The 25,494-nt window shown below is 47.9% G+C and overlaps 8 protein-coding genes across 8 annotated transcripts; 5 read left to right on the forward strand and 3 right to left on the reverse strand.

The window, feature by feature from the left end:
- Nucleotides 1-213: 213 nt before the first annotated feature.
- B0J16DRAFT_389588 (uncharacterized protein) lies at nucleotides 214-596 on the reverse strand (the record flags this gene model as incomplete). Its single annotated transcript, XM_046131820.1, has 2 exons — nucleotides 214-437; nucleotides 503-596. 2 exons carry the CDS (start codon nucleotides 594-596, stop codon nucleotides 214-216), a joined length of 318 nt encoding a protein of 105 aa, XP_045978043.1.
- A 1,923-nt stretch (nucleotides 597-2,519) lies between these two features.
- On the reverse strand, nucleotides 2,520-3,485 carry B0J16DRAFT_195708 (uncharacterized protein). Its single transcript, XM_046122876.1, has 2 exons — nucleotides 3,034-3,485; nucleotides 2,520-2,977 (listed from the first exon to the last, which is right to left on the reverse strand). Exons 1-2 carry the CDS (start codon nucleotides 3,301-3,303, stop codon nucleotides 2,684-2,686), a joined length of 564 nt encoding a protein of 187 aa, XP_045978044.1. The 5' UTR covers nucleotides 3,304-3,485; the 3' UTR covers nucleotides 2,520-2,683.
- Nucleotides 3,486-9,546: 6,061 nt separating this feature from the next.
- Nucleotides 9,547-10,661, forward strand: B0J16DRAFT_325200 (uncharacterized protein; the record flags this gene model as incomplete). The annotated part of the gene is made up of 2 exons (XM_046125870.1): nucleotides 9,547-10,182; nucleotides 10,245-10,661. The coding sequence occupies 2 exons, from the start codon at nucleotides 9,547-9,549 to the stop codon at nucleotides 10,659-10,661; spliced, it is 1,053 nt and encodes a 350-aa protein (XP_045978045.1).
- A 1,192-nt stretch (nucleotides 10,662-11,853) lies between these two features.
- B0J16DRAFT_195830 (uncharacterized protein) lies at nucleotides 11,854-13,713 on the forward strand. The gene is made up of 3 exons (XM_046122878.1): nucleotides 11,854-12,473; nucleotides 12,525-13,004; nucleotides 13,058-13,713. The coding sequence occupies exons 1-3, from the start codon at nucleotides 12,174-12,176 to the stop codon at nucleotides 13,571-13,573; spliced, it is 1,296 nt and encodes a 431-aa protein (XP_045978046.1). The 5' UTR covers nucleotides 11,854-12,173; the 3' UTR covers nucleotides 13,574-13,713.
- Nucleotides 13,714-13,914: 201 nt separating this feature from the next.
- Nucleotides 13,915-15,405, forward strand: B0J16DRAFT_365355 (cyclin-like protein). Its single transcript, XM_046130004.1, has 2 exons — nucleotides 13,915-14,168; nucleotides 14,226-15,405. The coding sequence occupies exons 1-2, from the start codon at nucleotides 14,009-14,011 to the stop codon at nucleotides 15,023-15,025; spliced, it is 960 nt and encodes a 319-aa protein (XP_045978047.1). The 5' UTR covers nucleotides 13,915-14,008; the 3' UTR covers nucleotides 15,026-15,405.
- A 764-nt stretch (nucleotides 15,406-16,169) lies between these two features.
- On the forward strand, nucleotides 16,170-18,578 carry B0J16DRAFT_276154 (mitochondrial carrier domain-containing protein; the record flags this gene model as incomplete). The annotated part of the gene is made up of 6 exons (XM_046123726.1): nucleotides 16,170-16,332; nucleotides 16,394-16,474; nucleotides 16,588-16,795; nucleotides 17,057-17,757; nucleotides 17,813-17,978; nucleotides 18,026-18,578. 6 exons carry the CDS (start codon nucleotides 16,170-16,172, stop codon nucleotides 18,576-18,578), a joined length of 1,872 nt encoding a protein of 623 aa, XP_045978048.1.
- A 1,225-nt stretch (nucleotides 18,579-19,803) lies between these two features.
- B0J16DRAFT_294051 (uncharacterized protein) lies at nucleotides 19,804-22,604 on the forward strand. The gene is made up of 2 exons (XM_046124376.1): nucleotides 19,804-20,778; nucleotides 20,838-22,604. The coding sequence occupies exons 1-2, from the start codon at nucleotides 20,089-20,091 to the stop codon at nucleotides 22,284-22,286; spliced, it is 2,139 nt and encodes a 712-aa protein (XP_045978049.1). The 5' UTR covers nucleotides 19,804-20,088; the 3' UTR covers nucleotides 22,287-22,604.
- Nucleotides 22,605-24,768, reverse strand: B0J16DRAFT_294053 (uncharacterized protein). The gene is made up of 2 exons (XM_046124377.1): nucleotides 24,566-24,768; nucleotides 22,605-24,515 (listed from the first exon to the last, which is right to left on the reverse strand). The coding sequence occupies exons 1-2, from the start codon at nucleotides 24,693-24,695 to the stop codon at nucleotides 22,612-22,614; spliced, it is 2,034 nt and encodes a 677-aa protein (XP_045978050.1). The 5' UTR covers nucleotides 24,696-24,768; the 3' UTR covers nucleotides 22,605-22,611.
- Nucleotides 24,769-25,494: the final 726 nt, after the last annotated feature.

A 25,494-nucleotide genomic window follows, 5' to 3' on the forward strand; every position in this document is an offset into this window, starting at 1 on the left:
GTCCAATTGACCCCAATTCACATTCGCATTGGCGCTGAAAGAGATGAAGACAAGAGAATGTTGCCATTGAGCCAATCTCATTATATAAAAATATTTTGCTCAGACGTTCCAGTCTATCTTCCAGACCTTATAACTCCCAGAACAATCCATTGATCAAACCATCAACCGCTCATCCATTCAATCAATCAACAATTCAAATTATTTGGACCGCATTTACATGTTATCCCGTGTGCTAGTGCCAGCCTTGTGAGTCTCCTCGGCCGCCTTCTTGGTTCGCTCCTGGAGGTTCTTGATGTCCTTGTTAGGATCAGTTTGCGATCGATCAGCCTTGACGGCCTCCTCGCTGTCCGAGGCGAGCTCGGGCTTCCAGTGGCCGCTACCCTCCTTCTGCTTCTTGAGGGAGTCCTGCTTGTGCTTCTCGTAGTCGACGTTGGTTTCTGCGTGCAGTGTAAGCAAGGGCCTCTCGAACGATTCCGCATTGAATCGAGGGAGAGAAACTTACGAGTTGAAGATTCCTTGAGGCCGAGGCGTGTTGATGTAGTGAAGAATCCTCGTCCCAAGATCATCTTGGTAGCCTGCGCAGAGCGCATGGTCATGATAGATCGAGCTGACATCATCTTTGCGGTGGTGGTTTTGGAGGAATGAAGTATCTAGTAGCTTGCGTCAAGGTGTTTATTTCGAAGGATTGAAAGAATTGAGTAGATAACAAGGAAGAGGAGAGAGAGAAACAGCTGCAGGGGGAGAGACCAGAGAAAGAGCTTAATACTGCTCCCCTCGGGTATGTTATTGACCATTTGCGGGAGAGTGACGTCACGAGCATCATCAACTTTACGCCTTCTGTTTTTTTCCTTTTCTCCTTGAAATGATGGAAGATTGGATGCGTCTATTCCCCACTACACTGCTCATGCTACCCCAATTGGGGCAATGGACCTTGTTCGTGAGACTTTTTTACCGAGGAAGCCATTGCCATGAATTCTGGACCTACATATGAACTGCATAGTACAGTATGGGGATCCAATTGCGTGGCTATGGTTGATAATACGCACGGGCTATTGTTATGAGGGGGAACTAATCTTATGTAGCTACTGTGGGGTTAAATCATCATCATCATCATCATCATCACGAAATATAGAATGCTTACTACCCTTCATGCATAGCTGAAGTCAAGAACAAAGCATCCATCTTCCAGTTTGGTTGATCGGGAACAGCCCGGCTCTTATTGATGTACAAATACTTTAAAATTGCTTTAAGTGTCTGCCATTGGCCCAACAATTCGCAATGGCAGCTACCTGTACACCATAACATCACGTCACATGCAAGGACATCAAATCCCTCATATACACTCACACAAAACACATTCACTCGACATATGTCACAGATTTGAGACCTCAGATTATTTGAACTTTCGTATATTCTCGTCTCGCAGCGCTGAAGCCGCGTTGTCGCAACCAGACAGCGCCAATACCCAGTTAACAATAGCCACACAAATGCAGTCTACCGCTGCAGTGCAAAACCAGGCTCGAGGGCCTCCCGTAATCCCAAAAACCTCTTTGTATCTGATCATGACAAATGTCCCAGGACCCAACACTCCAGATGCTAGCCAAGGCGAGACAAAATATTTGTAAAAAGAAGCCCGTCCAACCAGGACAAGGGCAAATCAAGCAACGCTCCAAAGTATAAGCTACTCCGGTCCCAAAAACAATGTAGGCCAGCGCTGGTGCTGAAAGCCTAATCCATGAACAAGAAAACAAAAAGAGGACAAATGTATAGGCCATCCCAAGATGATACAAAGAAAAAGAAAGGGACAAAGGTCGTCCTTTTTTCGTTCCCATTCAATGCAACAACGGGATAACACCAGAAATTCGACCAACTCCCCGTAATTTCCCAGATTCCGTCCCATTCAAGGGATACCAATACTCGCAAAACACCGTTCGTCTCGATCCTGACCACCGCCCAAAGATATTTCCAAGATGCGACCGATCAAATAACACCGGTAAAGACCCCGCTTGCGAAAAAGCACTCCCTTCTATGTTGTTCTTTTTCTCTTGTTGACTTCATAACCCATGACCGCGATGAGAGAAGACATTTTGGTAAGAATGGTAAGGCCAACCCGCGCCTCCCATATAAAAAAATGAGATGAAAGCAATTGATGCCGTAGTAATCCGATACTTGTGCCGTCCAACACCGATGCAATGTCGTCTTTAAAAAAGCAAAGAAACGCCTGTTCGTGTCTTGAAGCCTCATCTTGTGAGGCGGACACCCAACCCAAGGTATTTGATTTGTTGCAAAAATAACAAAGTAACCAAGCCGAAAATGGTATCGATCTTTATCATGCCGTGCCAATAGTATCCTCATAAGCTTGTTGATTAAAACAAGAGATGTCGATTAGGGATGTTTATACAAGTGAGGTAGGTTTGGATGGTAAGTGTGATGAGTGTCGAAGATTGTTTCAAGTCAACAATAAGCAGTCGCGTCAAGCGAAAACTCCTCAAAAAGCCTCCGAGGAAACCAGCCCAGTTGATGATAAGATGATACCAAGATCAAGTCTCGATCAGTCAATGTGTCCGCCAAGATGAACAGCTGCCAAGAACTGACAGTTGTGTTTGCAGTTCAAAGCACATCGCCAGTGGTTCGACACACCAGTCGAACCATACATGATGTATGAGTGGCGACCTGATGCGGTTTACCATCGACGCATAGACTGTTGCATCCTGCCAGGTGATACTGACTGAGGAGGGCTTGACATGGTAATGCCAGTAGCGGGGTTGATGATGGGAATGGCATTGCGACCGCGGGTAGCGGAGGGCTGGTGAAGCTTCATGCTAGGCTGGTGCTGGTAAGAGGGAGGAATGAAAGCGGGAGATGTCGAGTTGAGGGAGAAGCCAGGAGCAACAGTGTTGGGATGTTGCGTAGGAGAAGAGTCGGGAGAGTTGCTGGCTAGTGAGGAACGCTCGGACGAGCTAGAGATAGAGACCAACTGCGGACAACAGGTCAGATTGATGCGCTGGGGTGAACAGCAATAGGACAACTCACGTCAGTCTCAGTCAACAGACCGGGGCAGAACTCCATGTCATCCTCAAGATCAAAAGAGCGGCTGGTCTCGAACTTGGTTCGGAAAGATGAGATGGCAGCAACCTCGGGATCCTTCATGTTCATGTTACGGGGACCAGATCGGAACTGGCGCTGGACTTGTTGAGACATGGACAGACGAGGAGCTCTGCGGTTTCGGCCGGCGTGGTGGTTGTGCGACATGGGAGCGGGGTGCGCTGGGTGAGCGTTGTAGGAGGTGTAGTATGCAGACATTATGCGAGTCGGGCGAAAGTCGCGTTGTTGTGATTTCCGGAATTGGTGCGGGATTAATCAGATGGGCGATAAAAACACAATCAACAAATGAAGTGTTTAAAGGTCGTCGTTAATAGTCGTGATGGACAAATTCAAAAAGTCGCAGACAAGATAGGAGAGATGAGTTGAGTTGGGTTGTGTTGTGTTGAAGAGGAGAGTGAGTTTGTTGGTTGATGTAGGTTTTTGGTTGACGAGAGATGAATTGTGGGAAATAGAGTGGGAGCGAAGCGAGACGAGGTAGGAGGGGCGGAGAGAAAGTGGAAGGTGACGGGCTGGCTTTGATAAGTAAAATAGAAATGGAAGGGGGCAGGCGGGATACCTAGAGTTCAGTGACTGCACACCGGGGACGGCGGGCAATTGGATTTTGTTGGTTGGGGACACTGTGAGCCCACTAAGGTCCACTGAGCCCACACTAGAACCCACATGAAGCGCCTGCAGAGCCAGGAGATGAGGGTGGGACCAGTTTCTGGCAAATCACAACCTGCGAACGGTGGCCAGGCTCTCTTTGCCACCTTGTTATGATTGGCATATTGCTAGAATAGCTTGTGCCACAGTGTAATCTTGGTGGCATGCTGGTAGTTTAATCCTGGTCGCTCAGGGTAGGGATGTTTAGGAACCGCACAGTCTGTCTTGCTTCACACAAGCACAGTACCACCAGCGTGTTCAGAAAGCTAGACAACACACGCATTTGCTAGGGGGCTGAGTGCAAGCTACTTGTCCTATTCTGGGTTCACCTACACACCAGGCGGTATCCGAAACTCAGCGCCTATCCTACAAGGGTGTGAGCTACTGCACTCACACTCACAAGCCCAGTGCTAGATTGAAGATTGAATGCTCAGTCGGCCCTCTCGGGGTTCCCCATTCCAACCTTCGTCACTTGACTGCTCTCAGCTTTGTCCCCTGCCCACCTATTTATGTGAGAACATCCCATCTCAGGGCTGCTAATATACTGTATTACACTGTACAGACCGTGCTAGTCTGTCAGGCCAGGGGTGCGCATTGTTCATCAGGTGAGTGACGGAATCTGAGCTACGGACACTACTGTACCCATACAGATACCCAAATACACAGTGAGGATCCTCCACTTGGAGTCGCAGTCTCAGTCTCAGACTCAGGCACCATCTTGACCGCGTGCTCTTCCACTGCAATTCCCCTGTGCTAGCGCAGGAAAGCCCCTTTCTGACCGTCTCCTCCAGGGCTCTCGCCGTCGTGAGATTAGGCGCTATGCCCTGGTGCAGCATGCTAATCTTGTCCATTGATTGGATTGCGCGCGCCTGTCCGTTTGTTGACATGCTGAAATTGTTATTATCCACTACCTTGGTCCTTCGCGCTTCCACCATACGGAATTAATTGACTGCCGTTTCTCATCTGCGACGTTGGAAGCCCCCGCACTCCAATCAATCTCTCATCGATATATCACGGCGCACATATCTGATCTGGTGTATTGGAGCGAGAGGCACGGTATCCTCAGGTACCGAATAACTTTGCTAGGCTTGTCTTGACCCACGATACCAGCTAACGCAACTTGAGGTGCAGTCAGGTCAAGTGCTTGCAGTTCGATGCAGCGCACTGCCGAAGCAGACCCAGTTACAATCGTATCGCATCGTCCATTGCGGGACGGGAAGGGAAGGGGGACGAGCGGAAAGACAAGGCTTCGGGCAGTTCTGCACTCTGCACTGTAGTCTAAAGGCATTGGCTTGGTGGGAAGCAGGCGGTGATAGCTCGACGGTACCTTGCAAAGGCAGTGAGCACTAGGGTCTAGCAAAACACTGTGCATGACCGTCCAAGAAGCCATTCCCGACCACCAGCGCGATGTGAGGGAGGGTTGGTGTCAGCTGTGACTGGGCGGCCTCGAGACCCTGTCCTGTCCTGTCCATGATGGTTTGGGTCTGGACATGGGTCCTTGGTCCGTTGGAAACGTGGCGGGCTGGGCTGGACAAAGGCGCTGCACTGTGCTATTCTGTCATGGCCCCTCCAGTCTGCAGATCGCATCCCCTTCTCTTTGTTGTTGTTTTTGTGCCCTGGTCAGCGGCCGAATGAGATGTTGTTGATAATCGACACTGTTTCCCCAGTGGTCGAACCATTATCGAAACGGCCTCCAGGGTTCTCTAGTGTTAACTATCGCCACCAGAGGCGAAATGTCTGAGAGAATGATCATCATCAATCATCCCCAGGCTTCTGGAAGTTTTGTGACGTGAGTGCTGTGACGCTTGATGGGTCCTGGATACTATCATCACCATGCTGTAGGGTAGTGATTCAAGGCATGACAAAGCCCAGGCTATTTTCAACACCAACCTCGATCGTGAAGAGCAAGTTGATGAATCCAGAAATGGAACCTTACAAAACACTGTGGCGTTGTCCGTCAAGGTCAAGGGTAACCTCATCTGCATACCCACACACACACGCCTAACCCCAACCCCAACCCACGATTGCAGTCCAGTTTCAGTTGTACTGCAGGCTCCCTTTTTGTGTGCGTTGCACTGTCGCTTTGTCCGAAAGAAGGTCTCTCTTGGCGAGTTACTCTTTGTCAGTCATGGGCGGTTGCAACGTCTTTACGGGCGTCTACGAAAATGTTGGACAAAGATCAGTGTGTTAGAAGTACTACTGCACAACGGCCAGGATGAGATCGTGTTTCTTGTGTTGCATAACAGAACCGACAATGCTATCAGTGATCGTCGTCGTTTGGTGAAGGCTAACGATAAGGATAATCAAGTGACGACGGCGGCAAAACACAGAAACCTAGTATCTATTGTAGTTACGGTATTCGGTGTTCAACTTTCCATGCACCTACTTTGGTGTTTGATGCATCTTGTCAATCGTTTCATCATCTTGAGAGGTCCGCTTTGCCGCAAGCCTCATCTTATCGTACTGTACTCTGTACCAGCCGAATTCTCATTCTGCATGGATGTCTAGAATGCACCACATTCAATTCACTGCCGCATCTCGATTTCAAGAGTTTCTTTTGGTCTTTGATACAATACTGCATCCTTTGGCGCAAACCAATCCAGCCTCTCTTTCATTCAGTCAAAATCTAGAACAGATCATCTGTTTACTGTACTAAACAAGCAACCACCTTGTCTTGCCCTACCCTGCTCTGTTCTGCTTTGCTTTGCTCTGCCTCAATGTCAAAGCGTCCTATCAGGGCTGTCACGATTTACCGCTAAGTTACCGTGCCGGACCACGCCATGAGAAACCCTCCAGGGCTCTTGTGTCATTTGCCAGGACATCATTGCGGGGATGGGCTGCCCGATGTTGCGCTATCTATTTTGGGCCTGTTTGTGTCAATTAGTGAAAGGTTTAAACTTGGTGTGCTTCTCGTCTCGCTCTTGTTCTTGTTCTTTGGGCTCGCCCATGCCGATCAATCTTCAAGATGGCCAATTCTCCCGAGGCTCCCAACAGTGAATTCCCGTTTCTGGAGAAAGCCTCCAAATTCCTTCCCGTAAAATTGCGAGACCCTTGGCCGAATGCGTGAAGCTTTTGCATTTCGGTTTCCTAGCGCAAAGCATACAGAGACAGCCCAGACTTGACAGCAGAAAGGTCGCTTAACAAAACAAGGCATGAAGTTAAACTGACCACTAACTCACGGTCCAGGGAGCAGATCATGAAGGTACTGCTGTACATCCATCAGGTCAGATACCCTTAAGGGTCTTGGTGGCGAAAGACGTTATTACGCCCAAGTGCCTGCAGAAGACATTCGGCGTCCTCAGTATCATACTGTACATAATAACTGGGATTAATTGACAGGGGAAGAGAGACATATTGTCACAAATGGCAAAGTTGTGAGTCCTGGTTCCTCAAGGCCATGATTGAGTCAGACGTCTTTAGCTTTCTCCCCATCTGCCCACGCTGACGCAATCAGCCATCCATGCCATGCCCATGCTTCACTGTAGATAGTGGCCAGACCCATCTAGCCATCTCATTCCACGATCTGGACAAGCTACAACCAGACGCATGCATCTAATTGTTCACGGTCATTGTTCAACTTGACCATCACGAGTTCTCAACCCCTCTTATATCATGAGACGAGTCCATTATCTGATGCATACAGCGTGCCATATCTCATAACCACACCGCCATTTCTCAATTGGCTCTGTCTGCTCTTGTCGGCTGGAGCGCTTCTTTCGCCGTGTCGACCTTACCCGGACCTGACTGTCTAGACTCTCTGTCTCACCTGGTGGAGAACAATGGCAGAAGTCCGAGCGCACTCAGCCCAGACCGCGCCACCCCTTTACCCCACGCGCCACACTTTGCGGGGACGCAGCTACGTCACCTGACAAGAGGCTCCATGACTTTCAGATGGGAAACTTCAGCGCTGATTCGTCATGTATCATATTTATCTGTTGGCATGCATCCAGTCAAGTCTTAAGTATACAGTGAGACCCTCGATTCAGGTTTATGGTGACGTTAGCTACGAACTGCTAGGCCTTTGCTGTAAGCTTAGAGGAGCGAGCAGTAACGTCTTCCCTATGAAAAGTGCAGTAGAAAGGGGTAGTAACGTCCTGCATCCCTTTACTTCAAGTTCTTTTAGTTATTAGATTGATCACTGTGTTTGACCAAGATCACTTCGCGCATCACAATGAATGAAATTAAAAGTAGTTCAATTTCTAGGCCGACTACTCCTAAACTCGTCTCTCAAGTTTCTGATGCACGACTCAAAACTACAAGCCTAAGCCGAGACTGAGATTGTTGTAACTCAGGCTTTTGACTTGCGTTCATACTTCCCAGATAGTACGTTAATACTCGACCACTCTTCTCTTCTCTTTTCGTTAAGTGAGAAGAAATATCGGTCTGGGGAGAGACCAGCAACGTTCAAACATCAGCCAGTTTCCCCTCACTCGATGAGACGTATCCACGTCAAGAGATCTCACCCACTACCCGACAGAATTTGACATCCTCTGATTCAGAGAATTTCCTTTCCAAAGCGTGACGCTCACGCTTGATGCTCCAGATTAGCCCCACACCCGAAAAGAAGCCCAAAGCCGCCAGCAGCGACAATATCAACACAGAAGCCAGGAACTTTTTCCGAAACTTTTCCCTCGGTAGCGCCGACGTAATGAATAGGAAGAAAGGTATTATCGTTATCAGCCCAGCGGTAAGGAAGGGCGTCAACATGAACCATTTTAGCTCGAGTAGTCGTACTAGCCGATCATCGCCGAGATGGGGACCAGAAGAGAAGTATCCAAGTCATTCAGGGATACCCAGAGATTCTGACTGGAATCGATATGCTCGCTCGTACAAGGCAAGCAACCGAATCTCAGACGGGGTGAGCTCACGATCCACTTTGGTGATTGTTTTTTTTTATTTCAGTCCCATCAGGATAGATCAAGATGACAGTCGCCGTGGTGACTTCGCCGGACCCCGGGGTCTCCATTCCGTCTTCTGTCAGTTTGAGATGAATTGCTTTGGTGATGAAGGCTTTGGACTTCAAGCTTCTGTGTTTGTTTTCAGGAGCGCTTGTGGTTTCAATGAAGTCCGTGTTGTGGTTTAGGGACACCTTTAGTGATGATGGCAAAAGAAGAGAGAAGGTTATGGGGACTGGCTTGAGAGATGAAACGACGCTTTTAAATAGCCCAAGAAGCTGAGGGTTTGTTAAAAAGTCATTTTGCAAGGTTTGTGCTTCTATCAAGAGTTTATTGTTGTTGAAGTTATAGTGGCTTGATGTGTTAGATACCGAGAAAGTGTGTTCTTTAGCTTTGTTACATTGATCCTTGATTGATCTCCAGGGAGATATTAATCTAAGGTTTATATCTAGCAACAAATCTCAGGTGGGATAAAGCAGGCCATGCATTTTAATTTCATTCTACCTGTAGAATAAGTTTGAGATACAGTTCTCTCAAGGTTGCTGTAGAAGCATTGGGAATACTTTGTGTGTTGGCATTGAGAGAGTTGAAGTCGTTGGTCACAGTGACTATATGTGATAGGTTTTGAGAAAGTGTTTTTTTTTCTCGCTTGTAACCTTGGCCGGTCTCTACTTAGGGAAATTTATATTGACACGAGGTTCACACAAAAAGAAGAAATGGAAGCATCGGAAAATACTTCCATACCTATGATGTACTGGTAGTAACTGTTTAAAGTTAGTAGTTTTATTTGACCCGCATGTCCTGCACCCACTCGCTAGGTACTTTTAGCTTTTTTTCTTTAATTCATAAGCAGACCTGACTCACCACCACAACACAACAGACAGAGTATCTTGATTGTGTCGAAATGGACTCGTTCTATGTCACGACAAACTCTTCACTGGCACAAACTTTGTTTGTTGCTAGTTCATTGATACTGCCCATAGTTCTCATCTTCATCCTCTCGCGTAGAATCAGCGATCGATATGTGGCCAAGTCTACACCACCTCTGCCAGCCACCGATGAGATTGTACGCCTGCGAGTGTACCCAGTGAAGTCATGCCGGGGCTTTGATGTAAAATCGACAGAACTCCTACGGACAGGCCTAGACCTGGATCGTAACTGGATGTTCGTCACCGTTGATAAGCACGAATTCATCACCATCAGAGCGAACTCCAACATGACTCTCATCACGACGGCTTGGGATACTGACACAGATACACTTACAATTGCGCTAAATGAACACAAGATTGAAATACCGGCCCATCCCACCACACAGTGGCTTGAGAACAACACTGAGCTCAACAAGGCGGGCATTTGGGGCGAACAGACCGACGCTTGGGTATACTCAGCCACCCTCACGAAGCCCATCTCCGAGTTCCTGAATATGGATATCCGTCTGGTATACAAAGGCCCTACGCCTCGGGTACTACGTGGTAGCGGAGCCCCTCAGCGTCTGGGTCGTACAGAATCCACCAAATTTGCTGACATGATGCCTGTGCTGGTAAGTCATATGAGTTATGATCAACAGGCCTAGATTTTCTGCTAACGTGAGATACGTAAAAGGTTGCTTCTATGGCGAGCATGGCCGAGTTGAACGACCGTCTCGCTGATGCCGGGGAGGAGAAGATCGAGATTGAGCGCTTCCGCCCAAATATCATCATCCGCGGTAGTGTGCCCTGGATCGAAGACGAATGGAAGACTCTCCAAATAGGGGAAGGTGAACATCGCCTTGATCTCGACGTAGTGTGTCGCTGCCTGCGATGCCAGGTGCCCAATGTTCACCCTATCACGGCCGCCAAGCACCCACGCCAGCCTTGGAATCAGTTGATGAAGTACCGAAGAATCGACCCTGGACTCAAGTTCAAGCCAAGCTTTGGAATGCTTTGCGCACCAAGTGTCGAGGGACACCTTGAAGTTGGGATGAAGTTCCAGGTCACGGCCATGACAAAGGAGCACTTCTTTATAAGCCCGATGAAATAAGTTGAAATGGTCACATGGGAACATAACAGGCAACAGCTCTCAGTGTCAATCTTGGATTAACGAGGACAATGCATATCGCTTTGTTTGGTTGGTAAATATCTAGCGAGGAAAGAATCACTTACAACCCCTTTCTTCACCTAGCACTAAATATGAGATTGAAATAAACGCCGCAACTGCACCACTTCTTCAAGAGTTTTTGATATTTAAAACCCTAGCCATAGTACATGCCTTTCAATGTAGGTTTGTATCACTCTTTTTGTCATAGTTAGTCGGCTGAATTTGTCATAAGGGCAATGTGATTGATCAAGACTTGCCCTTATGGAGAGGAGTGCCTTATTGTTCTTGGTCTTAGACCCATCTCTGTTATAGCTCCAAGTTCCTCAAAGGGACACTGCAATTTGATAAGTTAAGATACGACGCGACTAGAACTTAACCAATTTTAGTTCGTCAAAGCTCTTTCAGGATCGTGAAGGTCGTCAGACTGCACTACTAAAAGCTCAAGTGGAAATACAACTACAACCCAGTCTTCACCACTCAGTATTTAGCCGGGACACACCACCAGGAAAACACCGCCTCGTATAGAACGCTAGTAAAATGCCTTGATAACGGTGAGCTTGTTAAGCAATGACTGCAAGTCTTTAATATACGAAGAATTTCAAAACCTTGACTAGAACGCCCGCTTCCTTGAAAGGATCATGCCTTGGTGTGGACCGAGTGGACAACAAACAAATTCATGCACAAAGGAAACCAAACTTTTCTTTGAAGTAACAAGCTAGAGAAACGGTTCCGTTTTATTTTTGTTGGTTGGTGCCATGAATGGTGGCGAAGAATCAAGTACAGTTGTAACACCAAGCAACACACTCTGAGCCAGAATGGGTATTGATAGGAATGTTCATATTAATTCTCCAACAAATTACTTTAAAGGCGTGTTCATGATGTGACGAAGTAACCCAAAAAAATGTCCTTTTTCTTTGTTTCATGATATCAGTGTGACCCAGACTAGATGTCGTGTTATGGATGCCTGCACCACACCACAAGCACTGGGCGCCCTCTTTGATCTCTCTCGATTACTCTTTGAGTAAGTCAACCTGATAGAGTCATGTTATCGCCGAGCCTTCTAAACTAGAGTGATTAGGATATGGATGGCTCGGCTATTTCTAATTCCGTGCTAGTTGTCTTTGTCTTTGATACACGAACAGAGGCGAGAAGAGGGCAATGAAACACTTTCTAAACAGAAGAACCTGTGAAAAGCCCAAGCCCATAAATCATTTCGAATCACAAGGCTGTAGCCTGTAATTTGGGTGAGAAGGTTGACTTTGTGATTCATTGGCCGTGGCAAGGCGCTTCGCGGGGCAGTTTTTTCAGTGGCACAACCTAAGCTTACAGTTGCACAGCCTCCGTTTTCAAGCATTCAATTAATGGTCTAGATTCTTAAATCTCTCACCATCCCCGACAACTTCGGCGCAATCGCATATCGGAAACTCAGAGATTAAACATAGAGATACATTCATCATGGGCGAGAATCTCGTCATTTATTACAATGACTCCATCGACTCGGACAATCTCGCTGCCGCAATGGCCTTGTGGAAGGCGACATACCAGAGGCCAAATACTCGCTTGATTTGGATTATAGAGCCTCGCCAGGTGTGCTTTGGGCTATCTATGACAGCAGAACAGGTATCAACGTGCAAGGACTTGATACATCAGCACTTTGCATCGCTTGGGAATCCCTTCAAGGTGCTTTTGGGTGGACTCATCAACCAGACGGATCTTGATAATATCAAAACTCTCACAGAAGTTGATCGCCAGCTGGTAGCCTCCCCTTCTCAAATCCTATTATGAATTTCACTAACCCAAGTGTAGCTGCAAATGGCTGTAAAGCCGGAATACGATTCATGGGAACATGCCGCGCGTCATGGACGCCTTACAGCTTGGGACTTTGCTTCTTGTTTGGCCGAGTGGTCGAACAATGCCCCCAACGAAGTCTTTGTGGATTTTGAGAGCCTAGACGAGATTGAAAATCCAGTGAATCTCAACTTTCACCATCATGAAGAGCTTGTCAACCGGAGCGCAGACGAGCTGAAGGCATACGATAACATTATGAAGGAACCTTTTCCACAACGATCACGGAGCCTACAAGATTGGTACGAAGGATGCGCCAAGAGAATCGAGCAAGAGGAATGCAATTCAAAGACTTCTGTGCAACCTCTTAACTTGAAAAATGTCTATAATGCAATCGAAACTGCAGCAAGTGTTCGTTTCTTTGGAGGATCCTCTTTGAGGATCTTGCGGCAGTTTCTTGAGAAAGGCGTGGCTAGCAAAGTCAAATGCCATCTGCAAGTGGTATGTATCAGTTTGTGGTAGTTCTGACCAGGGCACTCACTAACAACTACCAGGGTTCTTGCGACATGTCCGCGAATCTATTTGCAAATCAGTTCAATATCGCTCTCAATCGAGAGGCTGCCAAGACAGTGCTTAATCGATCAACAGAGTTCTCAAAGTTTACCGTTGTACCTTCACACACTGCACAAAGTATAAAATACTCAGCGTTGGGTCTGAAGAACGCCGGAGGTCATTGCCTAGAGAAGCGAATTCTAGGCTTCAACTGCCGTGAAGACCCTTGCAAGATCGTCACGAATGTTGTCTCATTAGACGGCCAATATTCCGACAAAGCATACGCGATGCCGGACTTGACCGCATTCCTATGTGCGCTTATTCCTGACTATATGGGATCAAAGTTGGGATTCATAGAAGTTGATGAGAAGGATTCCAACGGCGCACTGCTCTTTAGACCCTCTGATAAGGGAATTCAAATGTACGATTTGAGCGGGAGCAAGACATTAACGGAGTCTGAGGTTACGGGGGTGTTTGAGGCAATAGCAAGAGGTGAAGTGCTACTGGATCAGGCTTGATACCCAACGGCGTCCTGGAAGGCAATAGATGATTCTTCTCTGATATCGTTTGATCTTTTACGCATGTTACGTTTATGACATGGTTGGACGTTTCTGAAGTTCGACGAATGCTATCATGACTTTTTAGAAACAAATAATGGAATTTAGAATCTTTATGAATCCTGATTGATCATGACCGAGGTGAGACTATGTATTTTATGCTATTTTGCATTTGTAACAGGATATGCTGTTTTAGATATCGCCACAATAATCTGGCCTGGTCATATCGCCAATCAGCCACAAGACCCTTCAATGTGGCGCTGTCAGCCTTGCCAGCTCCTCCCCTCCTTAACTTAGCTTATCCAACAAACCTTCAACAGCCTTGGGCTGTCGCAGGCGTTCCTTTACCAATCTCAAACCCTCAGTCACAGGGTCTTTGTATACTGCATATACATCATGTCCGCCAATTATTGGCAGTCAACGCAATGTCGCTTCTGGAACTTCACCAAGGAACAGCTCGCGACAATGCGACAGAAGCTTGAGGAAGACAATGCAGAACTCGTGCGCATGTTCCCGCTCCCACAGCAGCGACACTTGAACATATACTTTAATCAACGTGGGTGACCTTATTCACTTTAGTAGACCTGACGGCATGGCTTACTTGAACAAACAGAGCTGATAAGGCTGGCAAAGCGGCTGACGATTCGACAACAATCCATGGCCACGGCGCAGGTCTACATGAAGCGATTCTATTCGAAAGTCGAGATCCGTCGAACGAACCCGTACCTCGTGATAGCGACCGCAATATACCTCGCGTGCAAAATAGAGGAGTCGCCCCAGCATATCCGACTTATCGTCACCGAGGCGCGACAGATGTGGGGAGACCTCGTCGCTATCGACACATCTAAACTGGGAGAGTGCGAGTTCTTTATGATAAGCGAAATGCGATCGCAGCTCATTGTGTACCAACCATACCGAACAATCACGGCCTTGAGAAGCGAACTCGGATTGCAGGAGGATGAGGTGCAGCTTGCCCGGTCAGTGATTAACGATCACTTCATGACGGACCTTCCGCTGCTATACCCTCCACATATCATCGCAATGGTGGCCATGCTTCTGGCTTTGGTTCTAAGACCGAACAATTCTGGCCCTGGACAGAACGCCTCAGGAGCAGCGGCAGCTGCAGGACTGGCAGCAGCTCAGCAGGCGTTGATGCGAGCGCAAGGCCAGCAGATGTCAGGGGGAACTGCAGATGCCGCAACTGCTGAGCCAAAGGAGAGACAACAGCAAGCTCGAGTGTCCAGGGTGCAGAAGTTCGCCAAGTGGCTGGTTGACAGTAATGTGGACATTGCATCGATGGTGGATGCCACTCAGGAGATAATCTCCTTTTATGAGTGTTATGAGCATTATAATGACAAGCTCACACGGGAACAGATCAACAGATTTGTCAAGGCACGAGGGTTGGATAAGTGATATTGATATTAGGGATATGAGAAACGAGATATGAAGTACATGGAACACGCATGCATAGTCTTGGCAGGCGTTTATTGGAGTTTGAACTTTTGATTAGAGATCGCATCTGCACATCTGCTTTTGTGTGCCGGGGTTGTAGAAGTGAGTATATTGGTTTCAGTCTACAGCAATGACAAAAGGAAGATAGAACAAAGGTCAGTGTCTCGAGGACTTTTCCTACTTGACACAGACTGAGCCAGTAATTTTGTCTTCAATTTTAGCAGGCTAATTAATGCTAAGCTTTGTGACATCCTGAAGATAGGCTGAACGTTTCACTTGGGCACTGGATCCTACAAATCATAAGCTAGAATTATCTAGGTACTGAAGCACTTATTTTAAATCGTCCCATGATAGAATTTGCTTGGCACGTGCGCTGTATCTGTTTGTGTCTGTTAAGCCATAAAGCGGTATCATTGACAAAGAATACATGTTCAAAAAGATTTTTTTTTTGACAGGCCCGCAGTGCCCTGAAACTAACCTAACCTTCAATTGACCAAATCACTCTACCTCGCTAGATCCGGGATGTCGATATTTGCATTCATTCTAGAAGAAATTGATCCAAATATGAGGAGCCCTTCAATTTTATGCCGAGACAGAGCGAGGATGCTAGCAACTAGAGACAGCAAGAGAATAGCTCAGCGGATCCTTCCGAGGCACTAAGCATAATACAGTGCCTCTGATTGATCGCCAGAGCAGGCCCAGCAGTGCCCGACAGCGCCCAGGGCGGCTTCCAATAGCCGGCGGGGGGCTTCAACTACCTCTAGCTCCACTGGAGCAACTCTGGTGTATTTTTCTGAGCAAGAGCAGCAAAACGTTAACCCTGTTTGGGGGTTCCCTCCCCAGCTACCAACGTCACAGCTCGCTCGCCAATTGGCATTTCAACACCAGCTTTTTCTTCCTGACCTCCGATCTCCTGTTCAGCGATGACCTTCCGGTAACCCGATAGCATATCCCTCGACGTCGCCGCGGATCGATAAGCTTTATCTTACAAATCTATAAAGACGACGCTCCCCTGCAGCGCAGGGCTTTTCGCGCCCGTTGCGCCCGCCGAACCTGAAGTCTTGCCGGATCGAGATATGCCACCAGCGCATCCATAGCTATCGTCATGAGCGTGACTAGCATTGTTGAGGGTGTCGAGGAAGGGCTTAGGGAGCCACAAAACTCTCGCGATGCTCGAGTCGAAAAGCTTTGGGCGAGCCTCGAGCCTGATCATACAGGTGAACTTGACCTTAAGGGTTTGAAGAAGGGGCTTAGGAGGATTGATCATCGTAAGCAAGGGTCCTTGTTGGCTCGCTCGTGCGCGACAGCTTTACTGATGAGCGATTGTAGCCATGAAGAACGCCGACGAGATGTTAAAACGTATAATGGAAGAGGTGGATAAGAACAACGATGGCAAGATTCAATACAACGGTACGCATATCTGTCTACCTTGACTCTCGAGCATTCTCCGATCCTCCGATACTGCCTCGGTTCCTACGACCGCGACCTTGAAAGCTTACTTTTCGCTTCTTTACACCATTTAGAGTTCCGAAAATTTGTTGAGAATGCAGAGCGCCAGCTCTTTGCCCTTTTCAGATCAATTGATAAAGACGGAAATGGGAAGCTGGACAAGCTCGAGCTTCAAACAGCTTTCAAGAACGCCGGACTCACACTATCGAACCGCCGGCTTAGTGAGTTCTTTGACGATATGGATTTCAACAACGACGGTTATGTCACTTTTGACGAATGGCGGTTAGTCTTTTATTTCAACTTTACTTTGAATGCTCCTTTTCTTACTTAACAACCCCACTGGGCGTCAGTCGCATTCCATCAGATGCTTGGTGCTCATGACTGACCCTCAGTCATTTTGGCGGGGATAACCCTTATAACGTCATGTGCCAAGCCCAAACTCAACCACATGGCAATTCATTTGCGACCACTTCCTGTTGCTGATTAACGATTTTGGAACCCTGTGAATGGATCAGGGGCTTGCGGCTGATCATGAACTTATAGAAACTTCCTCCTATTTATGCCCCCCCACGATCACGATTCTCAACTTCATGCCGTCCTTGACTTTTACTACTCGGTAGTCAGCGTAACCCCAGAAGGAGACACGCTTGTGAGTGAGGAAACATTAGAGGGTTTAGGTACGGACGGCTTCCGCTCTCTTTTCATCACCCTTTTCGGCTCTCTTCTTCGAGTAGCTTTCCCCTTCGAATACCCAAAACCCATACAAGACCGCCGGACATCGACTTCCGACAGTCAATTCAACAACTCGAATCCGAATGAATCCTCGAACACGACCGAAAACATGGCTACCGCGGCTGCGGTTTCATATCCCGACTACGATGACCCAGCTACCGAGATATCGCAGGAAGTCGAATCGCTTACACAAGACCTGGACGATGGCACCCATGAACACACCACTGGAGCTTCAACAGCAGTGCACAAGAAGTTTAGACTAACACAATTTGTACCTGATCCAGGCTACTTTCTAGCAGGTGCCATCGCCGGTGGAGTGTCGCGTACTGCTACTGCGCCTCTCGATCGGTTGAAGGTCTATCTGCTTGTCAACACTTCCAGTCGAACCGAGACGGCAGGCGCGGCACTAATGCAAGGTCGTCCTATCGCCGCTCTACAGAATGCAGCAAAACCATTTGGCGATGCGGTCCGAGATCTCGTTCGATCAGGGGGTGTTCGAAGTCTATTTGCAGGTAAGACTTGTGCACCACGACCCTCTGTGGCGCAAACTGATATTGACAACATCAGGAAATGGCCTCAATGTCGTAAAGATTATGCCGGAAACAGCCATAAAATTTGGCTCATACGAAGCGGCCAAGCGAGCTCTTGCCAATTTTGAAGGACACGGAGATCCAAAGCAGCTCAGCTCGTGGTCAAAATTTGCCTCGGGCGGTCTTGCTGGCATGATTGCACAGTATGGTTGATTCAAAACTATTGACATCCGAAGCTAACAGCTAGCAGGGCTTCTGTCTACCCTTTAGACACCCTCAAATTTCGCCTACAATGTGAGACCGTTAAAGATGGTCTCAAGGGCGCGGCTCTCGTTCGCCAAACTGCCGTCAAGATGTACGGAGACGGTGGCTTGCGTGCATGCTACCGGGGTTTGACTATGGGACTGATCGGAATGTTTCCCTATAGCGCCATTGATATGGGCACCTTCGAAGTACTGAAAAAGTCTTATAAGAATTACTACGCCCGACGAGACAACGTGCACGAGGACGACATCGAGGTAGGAAACATTGCTACAGGAATCATTGGTGCTTCATCTGGAGCCTTTGGAGCTAGTGTGGTGTACCCCTTAAACGTGGTACGAACACGACTTCAGACCCAGGGCACAGCCATGCATCCGGCGACATACACTGGTATTTGGGACGTGACGAAAAAGACGATTCAACGAGAGGGCTACCGAGGCTTGTACAAGGGCCTGACACCCAACCTTCTCAAGGTCGCACCCGCTTTGAGTATCACTTGGATGGTGTATGAGAATTCCAAGAGGATCCTTGGATTGAGCTAGCTGGTCGTTGCGGCCAGACTCGAGACGAAAGAAAGAGACGAAAGACATGAGACTGAGGAGTTCCTCCCAGTTTTCACAACTAACATTTACTATTTACTATACACACGCACGCAAATTTCACATCAACATTCAGGAAAGCGGGAATCTTAGCGATTGGATGGCATTGCGTTACGACGAGGGGCAATTTCATGGCGTTGAAAGGGTTGATATATCAGATGAAAGTGGTCGACGGCCATTGTCGATGGACAGGGCGATGCTTCGAATAACACTACACTACACTACACTGCATATTTCTCATTTTTTTGAAGGTGCAGAAGCGATGGCTAGAACTATTTGAACATGGATTTGTTCAAAGATAAGATAGAAAAAAAGAGAGTATGAAAAGAGACGAAGCAATCTGGTAAACACCAAGACAGTTCCTTGTAACACGTTGAACTTCCTTAGACTACAAGGGTCGGAGATAACTGGATTGACAGTATTTCCATCGCGGGGTAGCCAGTATCGGTGCAATGGGTTACTGTGAGTGTCAGGCCTTTCGTTCAATTGTGTTGGACATTGATAGATGAACGGATGTGCTATGTTTTCGGCTCTCCGTCGACGATATGGACTCAGCCAGTTTGTCGATAGACTGCAAGAGGAAGTTCGCATAAACGAGACTTGACCATGAAGCGCAGATCATACCAGGATACCCCAACCAAGAAGGTCTTGTTATCAATCAGCCCTATCAAGTCCATTCCTGAGCATCACATCAAACGTCATTTCTACCTTGCCTCTCTGCAACTCGTGGCAGAGTTGTCGTCAGCAGCATCGCGTGCGACAGAGCTTACGCAGCAGGAATTGAGCTTGCACAGGAAGGGCAATTGGCAGGGATTGGAGAGAAAAGAAGGTGTTGCGGGGTTTCGAGATGGTAGGGGAACTTTTGTTAATGATCCTTGCTCTTGGACGGTGTAGATAAGAGGAAGAGAAGAGAGAAGAACAGAGAATAAGTGGAATTAATAGTGAATAAGAAGTATCAGTCGTAGGAATTCATGATGCTGTATGGTATTATGATATATCAAAGAGAATGAATATATTATAGTAACGCAAGGTAACGTATTCATGGATTGATAACTCGGACATTTTGCTGTATTACTCCGCTTCATATGCATCTCAGTGATAGACCGTCAAACTCACCCCCAAACCGGCCATAGCGTGATCGATCAACGTCGTAGTTATTGTAGAATACCTACAGTACATGCTCATAAGGCAACGTAACCGAACGTAGGCAGTCTACGTACAGCTATAGATGCTTACTCCCCTCTTTTGCCCTTCTTTTTTTCTTCTGTGCCGCATCTCAACTTTCGACCTTTCTCACGACTTGGTCTCTCTCATGTCGCTGGAGAAAAAAAGTTGTCTTACAGCTAACTTATCGTATATGTTCTACTTCTGAATAGAGCCACGTACGCATTGCCTTGTACAAGGGGAATACTTTATCTACTTGTTCTAGACCCTACGTCTTACACGCACAGAAATGCCTGCTCCTTACTCTGACAATCTCTATTCCGCCGACTCTGACGACGAACACGATCAAGGACAACCCGATGCTCTCTCGCCAACTGACGGTTACTTCCACGCGTCGTCTGAGTCGTCGTCATCTCGCTCTCCCCATGTTCCAAACGTGCTTGTCGAGGATCCTTCGCAGTTGAGTCGCGATGCTAAAGTCCAAGAAGCCGAGAGGGAGAGGAGGTTATTAAATAATGGAGGTTCTGCTGGCACTGCCTCTTTACACCAAGAGCAGGAGAGTGCAGGAGGTTCTGAGAATCCAATCGCCTCAACTCCTCAACCTGAATCACACTCCCAGTCACAGTCTTATATTCAAAGAATATCGACGTTTGCTCACCCTGTTGATGCGCCGCCTGCTTATTCACCTTCGCCTACTTCACCAACAACAGCCAACAACTATCAGACCTTCACTTCTACTGCGACCATGGGTCGACCTGAAGAGACTCAGCCTTTGATCACTCATTCTCATGCGCCTCAGTCTATGAGCAACCCGCCTCCCAATCCAAGTCAAGATCAACCTTCACGCTGGCAAAAGTTCAAAGACTTTGTCGCAAGACTCAACATTCGAAGGAGAATCAAGACCTTCCTGGCTTCACTCTTGATCTTCACTGTCGTGTTCATGATCTTCAGTAGCTTTACCATGTCGTCAAGCCACGGAGTTAGTACCCCTGTCAACCCTACCTCTCTTATATACGAGCTTGCTAACTTCTTGTACAGTCACACACATCCCCAGTCGGGGACAATGATCCCGTCGCTCCACCTTCCAACGACCGTGATGAATTTGTGTGGCGTCCTTCCAAATCATGTCTTAAAGAATCATTTACCTTTCCAAAGGAGATTCATGAACTAGATATTCAATCATCTCGCAACCTGAGCATCATTCAGACCGTCAAGGATACTCTTGGCAACAGGGGATGGACTACTCACATCTCTGGTGAAGTTTTCCTTCGTCCAGCAGAGAACTCATCGCCGGCCAGGATTGAAGTCGAGGTGATCTCCAACACGAAAGATCTTTCCGCCAAGGTGAACATTAATAAGGCATCGCAACTCGTCGAGTTGATTGTGCCGCGAACAATTGACTGGAGTGTCACTGACAAGGCTCCTTGTATCCAAATCCGAGCTACTATTTGGGCGCCCCGCGCGGCGATTATTAACGCCCTCACCATCAATACTGTGCAGCTTGATGTCAATATCGCAAAGGGCTTCGTGCTTGGAGCTTTGGACGGTGTCAATATCCGAACTGTCAGTGGCGATATCAATGCGCCTGCTATCGATGCGAGCAACACAAACAAGGACCTTGTTCCATACACTGTTTCTTCTCGTGAGATCCGTGTCCATACGACCAGTGGCCAAGTCAAGGGATGGTATCCCCTCTACGATCTTCTCGATATTGGAACGGTCTCAGGTGATATCACGACCAACGTCGGACCGAAGCCTGCCAACCCGCAGTACGTTCGACCCGCTACGTTCCGAGTGCGGTCAGCCTCTGGAACCATCAAGGTCGACGAGCCTATCGACAGAGCTCAAAAAGCTCCCCGCCCCGATCGCGAGTTCCCGCCGCGCGACTACACAGTGGACATTATCACGGCTTCAGGAGATATTACAGCCGACGTAGCTGCCAGCTCATCTGCATCCTTCAAATCACAATCAGGCGATCTGAATCTCCGTGTTTGGCCTGTGTTGGATTCGAGTTTGCTGATAGCCGCCGCGGGCAAGCCTTACCTTGAGACGGACACGAAGAGTGGGACTACCCAAGTCAACGTCCTCGAACCTTTGTGGACAAGTCTTGCTACCATCGGCGGGGCGATTCCTCCATTCGAGCCCTATGACCCAAAGACTGGCCATGAACCATACATTGTTCTCAGAGAGGACTCTGACGTTGCTAAAGTCAAAGTCAGCAAACCAGCTTTCTCGGTCCTGCAGTCGAAGCACAAGTCGGTCAGTGGGAGCATCAAACTCTCCTATCCCGCATCATGGGAGGGCATTCTCTTCGCGCAGTCTGTCTCGGGTTCGCAAGACTTTCAGGGTAAGGGATTACAGATTACACACGAGGGAGGAACATTTATGAAGATCATCAGGGGACGAAAAGGGAAGGGTTACTCCTCCCTCGAGGTCAATAGTGTATCTGGTGACCAGGTGGCTTTGATTGGAGAGAGAGACCATTAAGTGACGAATGCGAACGAGGAAACGATATGAGGCAACAAGATTTGATAGCCTGGGGGTTGGCCTGAACTTGCACAAGGTAAACGGAATCCTTCGTCCCTTGTAATATCAGCGGTCAGGTTTTCTAAATGTCCTAATGGAGGTGTTAAGGAGTTTGTGACTTTCAAGAGGATCTACTGGAACAGGGTCATTCGTTTGGGATTGGGATACCACATCGTTCGCTGGACGTAATACATGCCACGGCAACACGCGCAATGCTGATAAAAGGGGTATAAATTGCGCCTGTCTTTACCATAATTCAACACAACATAGCAAGCAACATAAATAATCATCGCTGCGGTCCAAACTTGCCCATCAACCGTAGTCTCCTTTTATGTGCTGGTCCAAACAGCGGTCGGTGTTTTACCAAATTTCTCGCCCTCCCCCTTCGAGGTTGATGCCCCAACAATGTGACATCGACTTTCTTATATCTCACATCATACTTGACCCATCGCTCAAGGCCAGGTATGTGGATTCCCAGTGTCGGAAGCGCAAGTAGTGTCAGTCGTGTTGTCATGTGTAACGAGTACGGTTCCTGCCGTCTCTCAACCCCGTATATAGCTGGAAGCGCATAGCGAATCTTTCCAGGAGCGTAGTGCTTGAGCAGCTTCTCCAAGCGGGCTCTTCGCAACGGAGGCAGAGCTTTGCGGAACGCTTTAGCATACCCTGGACGGTATGGAGAAACCTGCCACATCGGCCATCTATTAGGTCCAAGGCGCACCCAGAAGCGGCCATCGAACATCTTGGATCTTGGCCATCCATTGTGCCTGAATGGTGGTATGGTCTCATCCGGATCTTCGCTGCTGAAGTCAGGAGGACTAGGCAACTTTTCTTTGGGCCAGAAAAGCTTTGCTGTAGGGAGAGTCTGAGTCGACGTGTAGGGTGCTCTGGAAAGCAACCATTTAAGGCATTTCCCATCCACAATAGGATCAAAGTATACGCCAGCTGTGGTGAAAGCTTTGGGGGTGGAGCCATTTTTGGATGACATACCAGGAACGAGGTTGTTGACAACGTTTTCGAGGTTGGCAAGAGGCGGTAAGTGATATTCAGGGGTGATGAAATCAATCAGCTTCCGAACTGCAATGCCCATGATTGTCCTTTGATGTTCCTTGCGCAACTCACTCTCCTTCTCGGACGAACGCCCTTTTCGTCGTTTGTTAGCCGTGCGAGATGTTGGGAACTGGATTAACAACGTTCCAGCATTGGGGTCGAAGTCCTTAACAACACCTTCACGGACTAGGTACCGTTTTGCCTCCGCTTCTTCCAGCTTGGTTCTGTGTTTACACCTCTCAGCTAAAGACAGAATAGCAGGCTTTTGCAAAGCCTTGGGCATGTCATGGTTTCGAACCAGATACCTGACAGCATTCCGTGTCGTCAACGTGGGGTCTTTGTTGGTCTCATCTTCCACCCAAGAGACATTATTTGCCTCGCACGTCGCAATAAGCCTATCCTTGTCGAATTCAAGAAGCGGTCGATATATCATGACGCCTCCATCTTCGACTTCCAGGGGTTTGAGGTAGGGGACATGGTCGAAAGCCTCGCGCGATGATGGGTAAGAATCAACCAGGTCTCGTGGAAAGTCGGCCACGAGGGGGGACGGCTCGAGACTCAACTCTTTGCGAAAATCGCGCCTTAGTCGCTTCATCTCACGCTGAGCCGGTCGAAAGCTGAGTGATGGGTTCGGCCTAAGCTGGTCGTCGAGAAGACCGCTCTTATAAACACCATGCAAGTCGTAGCATTCTGGTATTGAATTCGCTTCTCTTATTCCTTGGAGACCTCGGTATCCATGCCCGCCAAGCAATCGCATAAGTACTGTCTCGTATTGGTCGTCCCGGTGGTGCGCAAAGAAAAGACTACTAGCCCCCATAAAAGTACAAATGCGACCAAGTGTACGATATCGGTAGGTGCGCGCAAGGCCCTCAACATTTGGAAGTTTACGAGGATCTAGACCATCACGTTTTTCATCCTTCCAAGGGAGAGGTGCAATACTGGCTTTAATATTGAGCCTGTGCAGTTCTTTGACAACTGATGCCGCTTCTTTATCACTTCCATCACGAAGTTTGTGATCAACGACAACAGCCAAGGCGCCGTGGACGGGGTTGTCTGCGACTTTGGAGCCTCGGTATGTACGGACAAATTTAGACATGAGAAATGCCAGGGCCATTGAATCTACGCCCCCGCTGATTGCCATAACTGAAGGACGTCAATATCCTGAGAGGCAAAAGGATATTGGGATAGCTTACCTATCCGCTGTGGCCTGGCAAAGCGGGCGGTTGGAAACCGCGGACGACATACTGCATCAACGGCATCTTTGAACTCGGATGAAGAAATAGGCCGAGGGGCGTGGTGAAAGACACGAGCTGCCGTGTTCATCCCATTATATTTCCAGCTTGAGCCTGGAGCGCAATCACTGATGATGGTGCTGATAAGGCAGTTAAAGGGAATGGGAGAGCGGAAGTAAAAAGTGGTGATGTAGGTAGGGATTCAAGTAAAGCTCTGGTGGGTCTCCAATTCTGGCAAGTTGGTGGGGCCGCTACGCTGCTCCTTCCCGTCTGCAATGGATTAAAATCACGGCTTGAGACCATATTTTGTCATTCTCAAGACATTCCGAATAAATGGAAGGGGGAGAGAAGTCGAATATGAAACAAGCAAACTCCTTTGGGAGGGAGTTAACCCAAGAAGAGTATTTTAGTTGCCAAGAGATAACATGAACCAACCCGTGTTGATTCAATCAATGATCGTCCAGAATCACAAGCTTCTAGAAACACGGTTGTCCAGAGCACAACGGTCAAAGTTAGTGGAGGTGGTAACCTTGTACTACGGGCGTTTAGTTGGTGGACCAACTGTATACTGTACTGTAACCATGGATGGACAGTTGTAACAGTTAAAGTTTAATAGTTACTACTAGACTTTACTTTACCATGAATAGGTTAGTAGTTTTGGTAGGTAAATAATAAACAACAATCATCATATTCATCCCAAGTCTTGAATATCCCCAGAGTTCACAGAGAACACAGACCAGGAAAAACACTCGCTAACCAACTCATGCGGGTAATAACAACCCCTGTCAAGGTCTCAAATGATTCGCCTCCAAGGCATAAAATGGTTGCCCCCAGTAGAGAGCAGAAACAGCCTTGGAGTGGATATACGGATACTTGGTTTTGAATCATGG

The sequence above is a fragment of the Fusarium flagelliforme genome (genome assembly GCF_020744385.1).
Source record: "Fusarium flagelliforme strain FIESC 12 MPI-CAGE-AA-0113 chromosome Unknown B0J16scaffold_8, whole genome shotgun sequence".
NCBI lineage: Eukaryota > Fungi > Ascomycota > Sordariomycetes > Hypocreales > Nectriaceae > Fusarium > Fusarium flagelliforme.

Coding starts and splice junctions, on each gene's coding strand:
- B0J16DRAFT_294053 (XM_046124377.1), bottom strand. CDS start 24,695: ATGAACACGGCAGCTCGTGTCTTTCACCACGCCCCTCGGCCTATTTCT. Junction 24,516..24,565: donor TGCCAGGCCACAGCGGATAG/GTAAGCTATCCC, acceptor GACGTCCTTCAG/TTATGGCAATCAGCGGGGGC.
- B0J16DRAFT_365355 (XM_046130004.1), top strand. CDS start 14,009: ATGTCCGCCAATTATTGGCAGTCAACGCAATGTCGCTTCTGGAACTTC. Junction 14,169..14,225: donor GAACATATACTTTAATCAAC/GTGGGTGACCTT, acceptor TTGAACAAACAG/AGCTGATAAGGCTGGCAAAG.
- B0J16DRAFT_195830 (XM_046122878.1), top strand. CDS start 12,174: ATGGGCGAGAATCTCGTCATTTATTACAATGACTCCATCGACTCGGAC. Junction 12,474..12,524: donor CAGAAGTTGATCGCCAGCTG/GTAGCCTCCCCT, acceptor ACCCAAGTGTAG/CTGCAAATGGCTGTAAAGCC. Junction 13,005..13,057: donor TCAAATGCCATCTGCAAGTG/GTATGTATCAGT, acceptor AACAACTACCAG/GGTTCTTGCGACATGTCCGC.
- B0J16DRAFT_195708 (XM_046122876.1), bottom strand. CDS start 3,303: ATGTCTGCATACTACACCTCCTACAACGCTCACCCAGCGCACCCCGCT. Junction 2,978..3,033: donor GTCTGTTGACTGAGACTGAC/GTGAGTTGTCCT, acceptor TGTTGTCCGCAG/TTGGTCTCTATCTCTAGCTC.
- B0J16DRAFT_294051 (XM_046124376.1), top strand. CDS start 20,089: ATGCCTGCTCCTTACTCTGACAATCTCTATTCCGCCGACTCTGACGAC. Junction 20,779..20,837: donor CCATGTCGTCAAGCCACGGA/GTTAGTACCCCT, acceptor CTTCTTGTACAG/TCACACACATCCCCAGTCGG.